Source organism: Geotrypetes seraphini, chromosome 1, assembly GCF_902459505.1.
Source record: "Geotrypetes seraphini chromosome 1, aGeoSer1.1, whole genome shotgun sequence".
Taxonomy (NCBI): Eukaryota; Metazoa; Chordata; class Amphibia; order Gymnophiona; family Dermophiidae; genus Geotrypetes; species Geotrypetes seraphini.
Window position 1 is genome coordinate 158,776,768 of NC_047084.1, and position 12,485 is coordinate 158,789,252.

General features: G+C 39.3%; 1 protein-coding gene across 7 annotated transcripts in view; it reads right to left on the bottom strand.

Annotated features, from left to right (window-relative positions):
- Positions 1 to 12,485, bottom strand: part of LRBA (LPS responsive beige-like anchor protein) — a 1,301,884-nt gene that overhangs the window by 549,294 nt on the left and 740,105 nt on the right. For 4 of the 7 annotated variants that reach the window (XM_033940548.1, XM_033940558.1, XM_033940569.1 and 1 more), the window contains exon 38: positions 10,451 to 10,611. In XM_033940548.1, the coding sequence (XP_033796439.1) occupies positions 10,451 to 10,611 (161 nt within the window). The remainder of the gene's footprint in view (positions 1 to 10,450; positions 10,612 to 12,485) is intronic. The other 3 variants (XM_033940584.1, XM_033940593.1, XM_033940577.1) reach the window with 1 other exon arrangement.

Here is a 12,485-nt window from a genome sequence, read left to right on the forward strand (position 1 = left end):
CATAGACAAAGAAAAAACCTAATATTTTTGTGAGAATTCAATGGTCAAAATGTTACCTGATCGCAGTATCACTAAAGAAGGTAATCGTTCAATTTTTGGTCTTCTTAAAGACTTGTTCAATAAATCTTTAGACAGGAAAGATTCCATGGAGAAGCGGATGTGGTCCCTCTTCACAAAAGTGGTTGCAGAGAAAAAAACGGGAAACTACAGGCCAGTAAGCCTCACTTCAATTATTGGAAAAATAATGGAAACGTTGCTGAAGGTTAATGAAATTCTTAGAAACTAATGGATTACAAGATCCGAGGCAACATGGGTTTACCAAAGGTAAATTTTGCCAAACAAATATGACTGAATTCTTTGACTGGGTGACCAGAGAACTGGATCAAGGACATGCACTAGATGTAATTTACTTAGATTTCAGCAAAGCCTTTGACATTGTTCCTCATAGGAGGCTCTTGAATAAACTCCATGGGCTGAAGTTAGAGCCCAAAGTGGTGAACTGGATCAGAAACTGGTTGACAGACAGACGCCAGAGGGTGGTGGTTAATAGAATTCGCTTGGAGGATGGAAAGGTGAGTAATGGAGTACAAGCTCAATTGAAACTGTGACTTCCAGTGACAAAACAAAGGTGTTCAAAAATATATATATATGAGAGAGGAAAAAGAATCTCAGTAAACTGCTCAGAAACTGATGGAATACTAAAAGATTCAAGTCTGAGACTTATCAGTTCTAGATTTTCAGTCACTAGTCCTGTAAAAAAAACCTCTCATACTATTTTATTATTTTTTAACACCTTTATTTATTGTGTGATTATAAGTAACTAATTATAAGGACTGGAAAAAGCAGGATTGGCTTGAGAAAATTGTTGTATTGTCAGCTTAAACTTTAGGAACTGGTTTTTCACTTTCTTTCCTTTCTATGCATGGCGTCTCAATCAAGCCAATCCTGCTTTTTCCAGTTCTAAGTGCATCCCCGGAAGAAGCTGATTTATGTTTGGCAAAATGGGTACCGTTGGGATTGGACTGGTGCAATCAAACTTGAGATAAATTTGATGGTTCTTTTTGCATTAGTCAGCTGTTTTCACTTTAAATTATTTTTTGTGCAGTTGAAACAACGTAAGAAAAATTATATTAAAAATTAGTTACTTATAATTGCACAATAAAGGTGTTAAAATAACATGATAGTTTTTTTTTTTACAGGATCAGTGATTGAAAATCTGGAACTGATAAGTCTCAGACTTGAATCTTTTAGTATTCCATCAGTTTCTGAGCAGGTTTCTGAGATCCTTTTTCCTCTTTCATAAATATATTTTTTGACCATCTTTGTTTTGTCACTGGAAGTCACAGTTTTAATTGAACTCGGGCTACTTTTTGGCTTTCCAATACATCTAATTCAATTCTGTTCAAAATGTTTGTGAGCGACATTGCTAAAGGGTTAGAAGGTAAGGTTAGCCTTTTTGCAGATGATACCAAGATTTGTAACAGAGTGGACATCCCAGAGGATCTGCAAAAGTTAGAAGAATGGTCTAACGTCTGGCAACTAAAATTCAATGCGAAGTAGTGCAAAGTGATGCCTTTGGGAGGTAGAAATCCGAGGGAAGCGTATATGCTGGGAAGTGAGAGACTGATAAGCACAGACAGAGAGAGGGACCTTGGGGTGATTGTGGCTGAGGATCTAAAGGCATCTAAACAGTGTGATAAGGCAGTGGCTGTAGCCAGAAGTATGCAAGGCTGTATAGAAAGAGGAATAACCAGCAAAAGAAGAGAAGTATTGAAGCCAAGGCTGTATAGAAAGAGGAATAACCAGCAGAAAAAGAGAGGTGTTGATGTCCCTGTATTGATCATTGGTGAGGTCACATGGAGTACGGTGTTCAGTTTTGGAGGCAAATTCAGGTGAAGGATATAAAAAGACTTGAAGCGGTTCCGAAGAAGGCGACAAAAATGGTAAGGTAGTACGAGAAGAGACTGAAAGACCTAAACATGTATACTCTTGAGGAGAGGAGGGATAGAGGAGATACGATATAGACATTTAAATACTTGAAAGGTATTAATATAGAACCACATATTTTCCAGAGAGGGTAAATGGTAAAACTAGAGGACAAATTGAGGTTGCAGGGAGGAAGATTTAGGAGTAATGTTAGGAAATTCTTTTTCAAGGAGAGGGTGGTGGATGTCTGGAATGTCCTCCTGAGGGAGGTGGTGGAAAGGAAAATGGTGATGGATTTAAAAAAGCGTGGGATAAACACAAAGGATCTCTAATTAGAAACCAGAATTAAGGCTGGTATTGGACAAACTTGTACGGTTTGTGTCCCATATGTGGTGATTCGGTGTAGGATAGGCTGGGGAGAGTATCAATGGGAACTCCACTAACTTGGAACATGAGAACGTTACTGGCCTGACTTTACGGTAGATATCTTGCAAACAACGGGATGGTTGGATAGGCTGGAGTGAGCTTGAATGGCAACTTCAACAATTGGAACCTAGGACATTACCAGGTAGACTTTAGTATTAGTCTATGGCCCAGAAATAGCAAAGAAAAGACAAGTTAACTTAATCATGTATTTCTAATGAGAATAATTAATGGGCAGACTGGATGGACTGTTCAGGTCTTTATCTGCCGTCATTTACTATGTTACTCTCAACACATATCCGAATAAAACTGTTTCATACAAGGCACTCACAGCTATTTCCATACATCTATGTATTCTGTCCGAGCACTTGCCTTTGATGACAGAATTGCACCAGAAACTTAGCAATGAATGATGCATCGCCATTGCCAGACATTCCACAATATCTCATGCATACTGATGAAATGGAACCTGTGGCCTTTTGAAAGTCTTGTAAACATAAGAACATAAGAATTGCTGCTGCTGGGTCAGACCAGTGGTCCATCGTGCCCAGCAGTCCGCTCACGCGGTGGCCCCCAGGTCAAAGACCAGTGCTCTAAATGAGTCCAGCCTCACCTATGTACGTTCCAGTTTAGCAGGAACTTGTCCAATTTTGTCTTGAATCCCTGGAGGGTGTTTTCCCTATAACAGACTCCGGAAGAGCGTTCCAGTTTTCTACCACTCTTTGGGTGAAGAACTTCCTTACGTTTGTATGGAATCTATCCCCTTTCAACTTTAGAGAGTGCCCTCTCGTTCTCCCTACCTTGGAGAGGGTGAACAATCTGTCTTTATCTGCTAAGTCTATTCCCTTCAGTATTTTGAATGTTTCGATCATGTCCCCTCTTTTCAAGAAAGAGGCGGCCCAATTTCTCCAATCTCTCACTGTACGGCAACTCCTCCAGCCCCTTAACCATTTTAGTTGCTCTTCTCTGGACCCTTTCAAATAGTACCGTGTCCTTCTTCATGTATGGCGACCAGTACTGGACAAAGTACTCCAGGTGAGAGCGCACCATGGCCTGGTACGGCGGCATGATAACCTTCTCCAATCTGTTCATGATCCTCTTCTTAATCATTCCTAGGATTCTGTTCGCCCTTTTCGCCGCCACCACACATTGCGTGGATAGCTTCATCGACTTGTCGATCAGAACTCCCAAGTCTCTTTCCTGGGAGGTCTCTCCAAGTACCGCCCCGGACATCCTGTATTCGTGCATGAGATTTTTATTACTGACATGCATCACTTTACACTTATCCATGCTGAACTTCATTTGCCATGTCGATGCCCATTTCTTGAGCTTGATTATGTCACATTGCAGATCTTCGCAAACCCCCTGTGTCTTCACTACTCTGAATAACTTTGTATCGTCCTCAAATTTAATCACCTCACTCATCATACCAATGTCCAGATCATTTATAAAGATGTTGAAGAGCATGGGTCTGAGCATGGGTCCAAGCACCGAGCCCTGCGGTACCCCACTGGTGACGCTCTTCCAGTCTGAGTATTGTCCATTTACCAACACTCTCTGTTTCCTATGCTCCAGTTAGTTTTTAATCCACGTGAGTATTTCACTCTCGATTCCATGGCTCGCAATTTTCCGAAGTAGCCGTTCATGTGAAACCTTGTTGAACGCTTTCTGAAAATCCAGATATACAATGTAAACCAGGTCACCCTTGTCTATCTGCCTGTTTACTCCCTTGAAGAAGTGCAGCAAGTTCGTCAAACAAGATCTGCCTTTGCTGAAACTATGCTGGCTGGTCCTCATCAGACTGTGTCCGTCAAGGTGATCAATGATGCGGTCCTTTATCAGTAACTCTACCATCTTTCCCAGTACCGAGGTCAGACTCACCGGTCTGTAGTTTCCCGGATCTCCCCTCGAAACTTTTTTGAAGATCAGCATAATATTCGCCACCTTCCAGTCTTCCTGAATCTTTCCCGATTTGATCGACAGATCGACAGAAGCAGTTCAGCTATAGTCCCTTTCAGTTCCTTGTTGACCCTTGGATGGATGCTCTTAAGCCTATCAATCTGCCTACATACCTCTTCTAGACTGACTATCAACCATGTCAGTTTCCCGTCTTTGTTTCCAGCATATAGCCTGATGGGTTCCGGTATGCTGTGTATATCTTCTTTGGTAAATACAGACGCAAAAAATGTGTTCAGTTTGTCAGCAATTGCTTTGTCCTCCTTTTATTCCATGCTCATCCAACGGTCCCACCGCTTCATTCGCGGGTCGTTTCCTCTTAATATATCGAAAGACCGGCTTGAAGTTTTTCGTCTCCTTGGCTATTTTTTCCTCGCAGTCTCTTTTTGCCCCTTGTATCGCCTTATGGCACCTGCATTGATGCTGTTTGTGCTTATTCCAGTTTTTATCCATTCTTGACCTTTTCCATTCCTTAAACAAAGTTTTCTTGTCTCTGATCACTTCCTTCACCTCTACAGTGAGCCACGCTGGTTCCTTGTTCTTTTTCCTCTTAGATCCCTTGTTGATATGCGGTATATATAGATTTTGCACCTCAGTGACTGTGTCCTTAAAATGGGACCAAGCTTGCTCTAGCGCAGGGGTGTCCAACCTTTTGGCTTCCCTGGGCTGCATTGGCCGAAAAAAATGTTTCTGGGGCCGTGCAAACGCAGCAGCAAGACAGAGAGAGCTGGCAAGATGGTAAACACCCAGGGGCAGCAGGGAAAAACACTGCATCTCCCTCGACCGGGCCAAAAACTTCATGGGGCCACATGTGGCCCTTGGGCCGCAGGATGGACACCCCTGTTTTGGCGTTTTTACAGTAGTGCTTATCCTCTTCTTAATCTTCTTCCCCACCATGAGTCTCATCCCTATGTAATTCTCTTTTCAGAAGTTCAGTTCCGTGGCCGTCGTTCTGGACCGATGTTTCGCCCCTTCGTCCAGGTCAAAGAGGATCATACTGTGATTGCTGTTTCCCAGTGTCCCTTCTACTTCCACACCTTGTGCCGGTCCTCGCAGTCCATTTAGAATTAAGTCCAGAATTACATTTCCTCTTGTATTTTCCTTGACAAGTTGTTCCAGGAAGCAATTGCCTACAGCATCCAGGAACTTGGTCTCCTTAGCACAGCCGGAGGTGCCTTGGTTCCAGTCTTTCCTCGGATAGTTGAGGTCACCCATGATAACTGCGTTGCCTTGCAGTTGTGTTTAATCTCATCCGTCATTTCTCCATCAATTTCTTCAGACTGCCCTGGGGGTCGGTAGCATATGCCGATCTTCGTTTCCAGTCCATTTGTTCCCGGAATTTTGACCCATAGAGACTCTAACTTATCCGTCTGTTGTGGTGTGTTCTCTCCAGTAGATTCAATTCCCTCTTTGACGTATATGGCAATACCCCCACCATTTTGAGCCACTCTGTCTCTGCAGTATAGTTTGTATCCTGGAAGCACAGTGTCCAAGATGTTTTCCTCAGTCCACCATGTTAGTGTGATGCCGGTGATGTCCACGTTATCTTTTTGTGCCATAGCTTCTAATTTACCCATCTTATTCCTTAGGCTCCTTGCGTTCATGTACATACACTTGAGTTTGCGGCCTGTTACTTTCTTGCATTTCCTTCCCTCTTGTGTCCCTTTCGATCTGTCTTACCTGTGATCCAGTGAGTCTTCCCTCTATCTTCCTGCATGGTATCTTCCGGGTATACCGGTTCCCAAACCATCAACTCTCTCTCTCTCGGTCAACTGTTGGCTTTCCCCTTCTTCCTAGTTTAAAAACTTCTCAACTTCTCTCTTGATGTTGCTTGCAAGTAGCCTCATTCCATCTCTGCTGAGGTGGAGTCCGTCCTTCCTGAATAGCTTGCTCTTCCCCCAGAATGTCATCCAATTGCACACGAAGTGGAATCCTTCTTTCTCACACCAGCGTCACATCCACAGGTTGACTGCTTGCAGCTCCATCTGCCTCTTCTCGTTGGCCCTGGGTACCGGCAGGATCTCAGACAATGCTATCCTCTGTATTCTGGTTTTCAGCTTCCGGAACTGGTCCTTCAGTACTTCCCTGTTGTAGTTCCTGTTGCTCACAGTGTTCGTCCCCACATGGATCACCAGCGCCGTATCTTCTTCTTCCACACTGTCGATGATCCTGTCGATGCGGCTCACTATGTCTACTTCCCGGTAGGCAGGTCGCCAGCAGGTCCAGTCTTCCTCCCGCTATGTGGCTGTCAACTTGTCTGATGATGGAGTCCCCCACAACAATTGCTGTCCTCTCTATCTTCTCTTGATTCTCCAGCCGCAGGTCCGTGTCCCTGGTATATGTCCATCTTTCCAGCCATAGGTCTGTGTCCTTTATTCCCATCCATTTCTCTCATCCTGACGTTGGCTTGCACAAGACTCGTCTTCTTGTGGGACCCCTCCGCTGTTTCCAGATCTCATTTTGGATCACTTGATAGAAGGAGGAGCAACAAAAGCAAAAATATTTCTGAAGAAACATCCCACAGAGTGCACTGATGATCCAGTTTTCAAGGAACTTTGGAATTGGCATCCAAACTGACTGTTGTTAATGATGCAGCAGAACGAGGGATAAGCCTAATTGAAAAATGCGATACTTTAACAAAAGATAAACAACAGAAGCAATTTGTTCTTCAGTTAGTGGCCAGCTACCAAAAGAAGTTTCCTTCTGTATCAAAGGTGGCTCTTATGTCACAGACCGTAGATTATTTGTTGAGCACACAAGAATTACAATATACTGTTAAGCATAGTGGTAGTTTTGAAAAACAGCGAGGTGAGATGACCCCTAAACTTTGTTTAAGTAAAATTTTGTGTGTTTTTCATTTTTATATACAGGAATAAAATTAGCCTTATGGACAAGCAAAATGTATTCATTTTTTAGGACCACCCTATGTGTCATTGCTTTTGATACTAAGGTTTTATTAGGTAGTTTGTCTAATATGGGGATAGGAGGTTCTGTTATTGATTGGTTTGTTTCCTGCTTTGAAGACAGATCTATGCAAGTGAAATGCAAGTGAAAAGCAATAGATGCATTTCTACAAAGCTGACTATGGATAGGGGTGGTGCCACAAGCTTCTGCACGGTCTGCGCTTTTGTTCAATCTTTATCTGGCATCGTTGGATAATGTTTTTCTTAAGTTAGGTATTAGTTATTGTCTGAATGCAGATGATGTACAATTTTTCTTTCCTTTGTCAGATTGGCAAAATAAATTGAAGAATAAATTGACATTATATTTGCCTGCAATTAATGATTGGATGATGCATCATAGATTAGCTTTGAATCTTGCAAAAACAGAGTTGATGTTGATAGGAAGGGTTGAAGATCCATTATGGCCAGATTTTGTTAAGGTAGATAGCATGGTCCTTACGGTGTGAAAGACAATTAAAGTTTTAGCGTTTGACTAGATTCTCTTTTATTCATGAAGGATTGGTTTTATCTCATTAAATCTGTTCTCTTTCAGATATGGCTTCTCAGTAGATTAAAACCAATGTTGTCCCTTTATGATTTTTTGTCTTGTAGTTCAGAGTGTTATATTGCAAAGGATGGATTATTGTAATGCACTGTATTTAATTATGTCATTCAAATGTAGATCTCTACAAGTGCATTTAATCTTTGGTGACAGCAAATTTAAGCATGTGACACATCTACTATGAAAATTGCATTGGCTATCTTTTAAATCTCGAGTACAGTGTGTAGAGCACCGACCACTGGTCCATACTCTAAAAAATAAAGTGTGCAACAGAGAGTTAGTATATATGGTTCATAGATTGATCTCTCTGGATTCCTACATAAAATATTTTGAACCCCACTATTTACCCTTCTCCATTGAGAATATTGAGCATTTAAACTTACTCTCTGTTTTCTGTCTTTCAACCAGTTCTCAATCCATAAAAGAACATGACCTTCTATCCCAAGACTTTCTAATTTTACCAGAAGTCTTTTATGAGGTACTTTGTCAAATGCCTTTTGAAAATCCAAATAAACAATATCAACCGGTTCACCTTTCTCCACATGTTCATTCACCCCTTCAAAGAAATGCAGTAGATTGTCGAGGCAAGATTTCCCTTGACTAAAGCAATGTTGGCTTTTTCTGAGGAGGAGCTGATTACTAGCAAGTGAGCAAGTGCAAAATGATGCAAGTGGGAAACAAGGAACCCAAACAAGGTCCCGTGTTAGGAGTCACCATCCAGGAAAAGGATCTAAGAGTCATCGTTGAGGATACGTTGAAACCTTCCGCTGTATGTGATAGCGGCTAAGAAAACAAATAGAATGTTAAAATTATCAGGAAAGGCATGGAAAACAAAGATGAGAATTTTATAATGCACCTGTATTGCTTCACAGTGCAGTCGCAACTCGAATACTGTGTGCAGTTCTGGTCAACATATCTCAAAAAAGATATAGTGAAATTAGAAAAGGTACAGAGAAGGGCGATGAAAATGATAAAAGGGATGGGCCAACTTCCCTATGAGAAAGGGCAAAAGTGGCTTGGACTCTTCAGTTTGGAGAAGAAACAGCTCAGGGAAGATATGATAGAGCTCTATAAAATACTCAGTGGCGTGGAACAGAATGGGTAGATGTGACTCATTTGTTTACTCTTTACAAAAACATTAGGACTACGGTGCATGCAATGAAGCTACAAACTGGTACATTTAAAACAAACCAGAGAAAACATTTCTTCATTCACATGTAAACTCACTCTGGAATTTGTTGCCAGAGAAATGTGGTGAAAGTAGTTAGCTTAGCAGGGTTTAAAAAGGGTTTGGATAACTTCCTAAATGAAAAGTCTATAAGCCATTATTAAGATGGACTTGGGGAAATCTACTGTTTATTCCTAGGATAAGCAAAATAAAATCTGTTTTACTCTTTGGGATCTTGCCAAGTACTTGTGACCTGGTTTGGCCACTGTTGGAAACAGGACACTGGGCTTCATGGACCTTCGTCTGTCCTAGTATGGCAACTCTTATGTCAAGTGAATTTCAAAATATTGTAAAATATTCATTTTTAACATAGTAACATAGTAAATGACGGCAGATAAAGACCTGAATGGTCCATCCAGTCTGCCCATTAGTTACACCCATTAAAAATAAATGATTAAATTAACTTGTCTCTTCTTTGATATTTCTGGGTCAGATTGTAAAGTCCACCTGGTATTGTCCTAGGTTCCAAATGCTGACGTTGCCATTCAAGCTCACTCCAGCCTATCTAACAATCCTGTTTGCAGGATATCTACCATAAAGGCTAGCATAATACTTGCTTCTTACTTTAAAAAATAATTAAGTCCAAGTGCAAGGTTATCAAGCTAAATAAATCAATAAATACAACAGTAAAAGAATGGAACTCTTCATGTACTGTACTTATTTGCTTATAAAGTTTGGCACTAGTTTAAAATATTGCATGAATCCAGACACCAAGAAGAAAAATGCTCCCACTATTTAGCTTTCTTTGATAGTGTTCTTAATTGTTATTATTTTAATTTGTGCTATATTTTATAATTATTTTTAGTTTATTCATATTATATATACAAGTAATACATAAGAAATTAATACTGTAATCCAATTTGGGCCATTTGAAGTTAGAGGAGCAGTCAAAAAAATGTAAATACATTTTTTTAAAATAAGCAAAATATTAAAGAGCAGCTTTTAGTGTGGAAATTGTGAACTAAACTTTAGGAGATAAAACTATAGGAGAAGATACTGTGAGTGAGTGAGTGTGGTGGGAAAGTAGGGGAGAAGTCGATTTAATAATTTTTTTTATTTTCTACTTTTCTTTCTGATAAAACACAAAATTATATTGGAAAACATTCACTGGTTAGTTTAAATTATTGCTCATTCAAAAAATGTGGCAGCTATAGTAGATTATAAAAAAAGCTGAAAGAAAAGACATATTTTGTTCATTCCCAGCAACTTTTTTAATATCTGTAATTCCTTTTTTTTATTATTTATACTTATTTTACTTAACTGTATAATCTGTCTGAATATCATTATTTAATATTACTGACAAGACTGACATGTTATCTCTGTGATCAGTTATAAATATGGAACTCTCACTATCTATGTGCTTCTAAGTGATTTTTTTTCCCTAAACTAAGACTGCTCTTCACTGCCATGTACCTGCTGCTATTGGCAAGACGCTGTTCTCACACTGACCGTGTTCCATGGCTGCTTTTAGTGTCGCTTCAGGATGTGTCGATCCTAGGGGGTTACGTACAAATCGTCGCCGGCGCCGCAAGTCATCTTCCCAGTAGTCAAGGCGCCAGAACTCACGAGGACGACTACAATGAAACAGAGGGAGCACATATGTTAGCAATTATCAAACAGCATGGTAGCACTGAATTTCTGCATAAAGCTCTCCTTGTTTCTTTTGCTCATTCTTCCACCTTTTTTCTCTACCTTCCCTCCTCCCTCCCCCCTTTCTTCAATCTTTAACTTAGGTATGTCCTTGAAAATAACAATATCACCTTCCAATGTAAGGAACTCCTTTCCCTTTTTTTTCTCTAGGAAGGTGAAATGAGCACTAAATACATCATTTTGAAATGAATTGCTGACAGTGTGATCAGTTTCCTCACACTCTAGTGGCATGTGCTCCGATTTCAGCCTCATTTCAGCCTCAGCAGGGCACCTTTCTCACTGACTGCATTTATAAACCAGAATAGGGAAAAGGCTATTATAAATATGGTATAGCATTACCTATATTAATCAAAGTCTGTCCCTTCATCATTTTTCTTCCTAATTTGTGCCTTTTCGTGCAAGGTCAGTAAATCATACTGCACATTCTTGGTCCAGAAAGTGTTAACTTTAATGAATACCTCAGTTACATGGTTATGTATGTGATAATAAAATATTGTCCTGGTTATATGTGCAGGAATTTAATTAAAATAATCTCTTAAAATATTCATTACATTTAGCCCCCAAGGCTTAGAACAACACAGGAAAGTGTGTTTCTTTGCTATTTACTGTTTTAATGTAAACCCTTTACAGCAGAATGAAAATAACAATTTTTACGCTTATCACATGGGTTTCTTTCTAAGCACTTTTGTTTTTATATTTATTTAGTTAAAAATACAGATAAGATAAGCTAGGTTTGTTATCTTAAAAAAAAATTATGTTTAAGGCAACTGTTAATTATAAATACTCCATGTAATAATAATAATAATAATAACTTTATTCTTCTATACCGCCACAATCTTGCGACTTCTAGGTGGTTTACAATCAGGAGAGCTGGACATACAGCAAAATACAATATGCAGATATTCAGAGGAAATACAGAGAGCAGAGACCTTAAGAGACAGTAGTATAGAAATACAATTTGCTGAGCAAAATATAAGATGTACATTTTAGTAGGTAATTTCCGACAGGACCTGTTTGGAATAAATGGCAACGTAAAATTACGACAAGATGAAGATAACATATTATATTTATAAAAGTGCAGTAAATTCAGGTGGATTAAGGAGGGGGGGAGAGGGGGGTCAATTGTTTAGGTATTTCTGGAACAGGAATGTTTTTAGGTGTTTCCTAAATTCCCCGTACCATACCTTTTTTTTTTCTAAGGACATATAGATTTTTAAACCTGTTCTCTTTGGGTCTCCTTAATATTAGCTGATAAACATATAGTAATAGCATTGTTTTGAACCATTAACAACTTCTGGATATAGCTAACATGCCAATCTAAAACCACATCCTTAAACAACAACAATGCCTACTGTGTAGTACTATTCATTACAAGTGTCTGCGATCTGGAAACTGCATATCTTTGATTATTAAAAAAAAAAAAAAGCTGTGTGTCTGTCAATACTTATGAAACATGAAAAAACACAACCACCAGAAACCATTTCTTCATGGTCAAAACAGAGTACTTTTTTTCACCTGGAAATTGCACCTTCATCTAATGAAAATATTTTGCAAACTTATTTATTTTATTTTTTTTAACCTTTTAAAAAAGCCAATTTAAGACAATAGTTTCAACAGTTATTTTTTCATATTTTAAAACTTTTGGAATTTTACGCTAAATATACCATATTTTCCTTATTTTTGCATAATTTAAGCTCTATTTTGCACCAGTAGGTGATATGATGTGGTAGATACATAGTATAATCATTTACATTCAGTAAACTAATAGTAATGCTACAATATACTAAAAAAAGCAAAA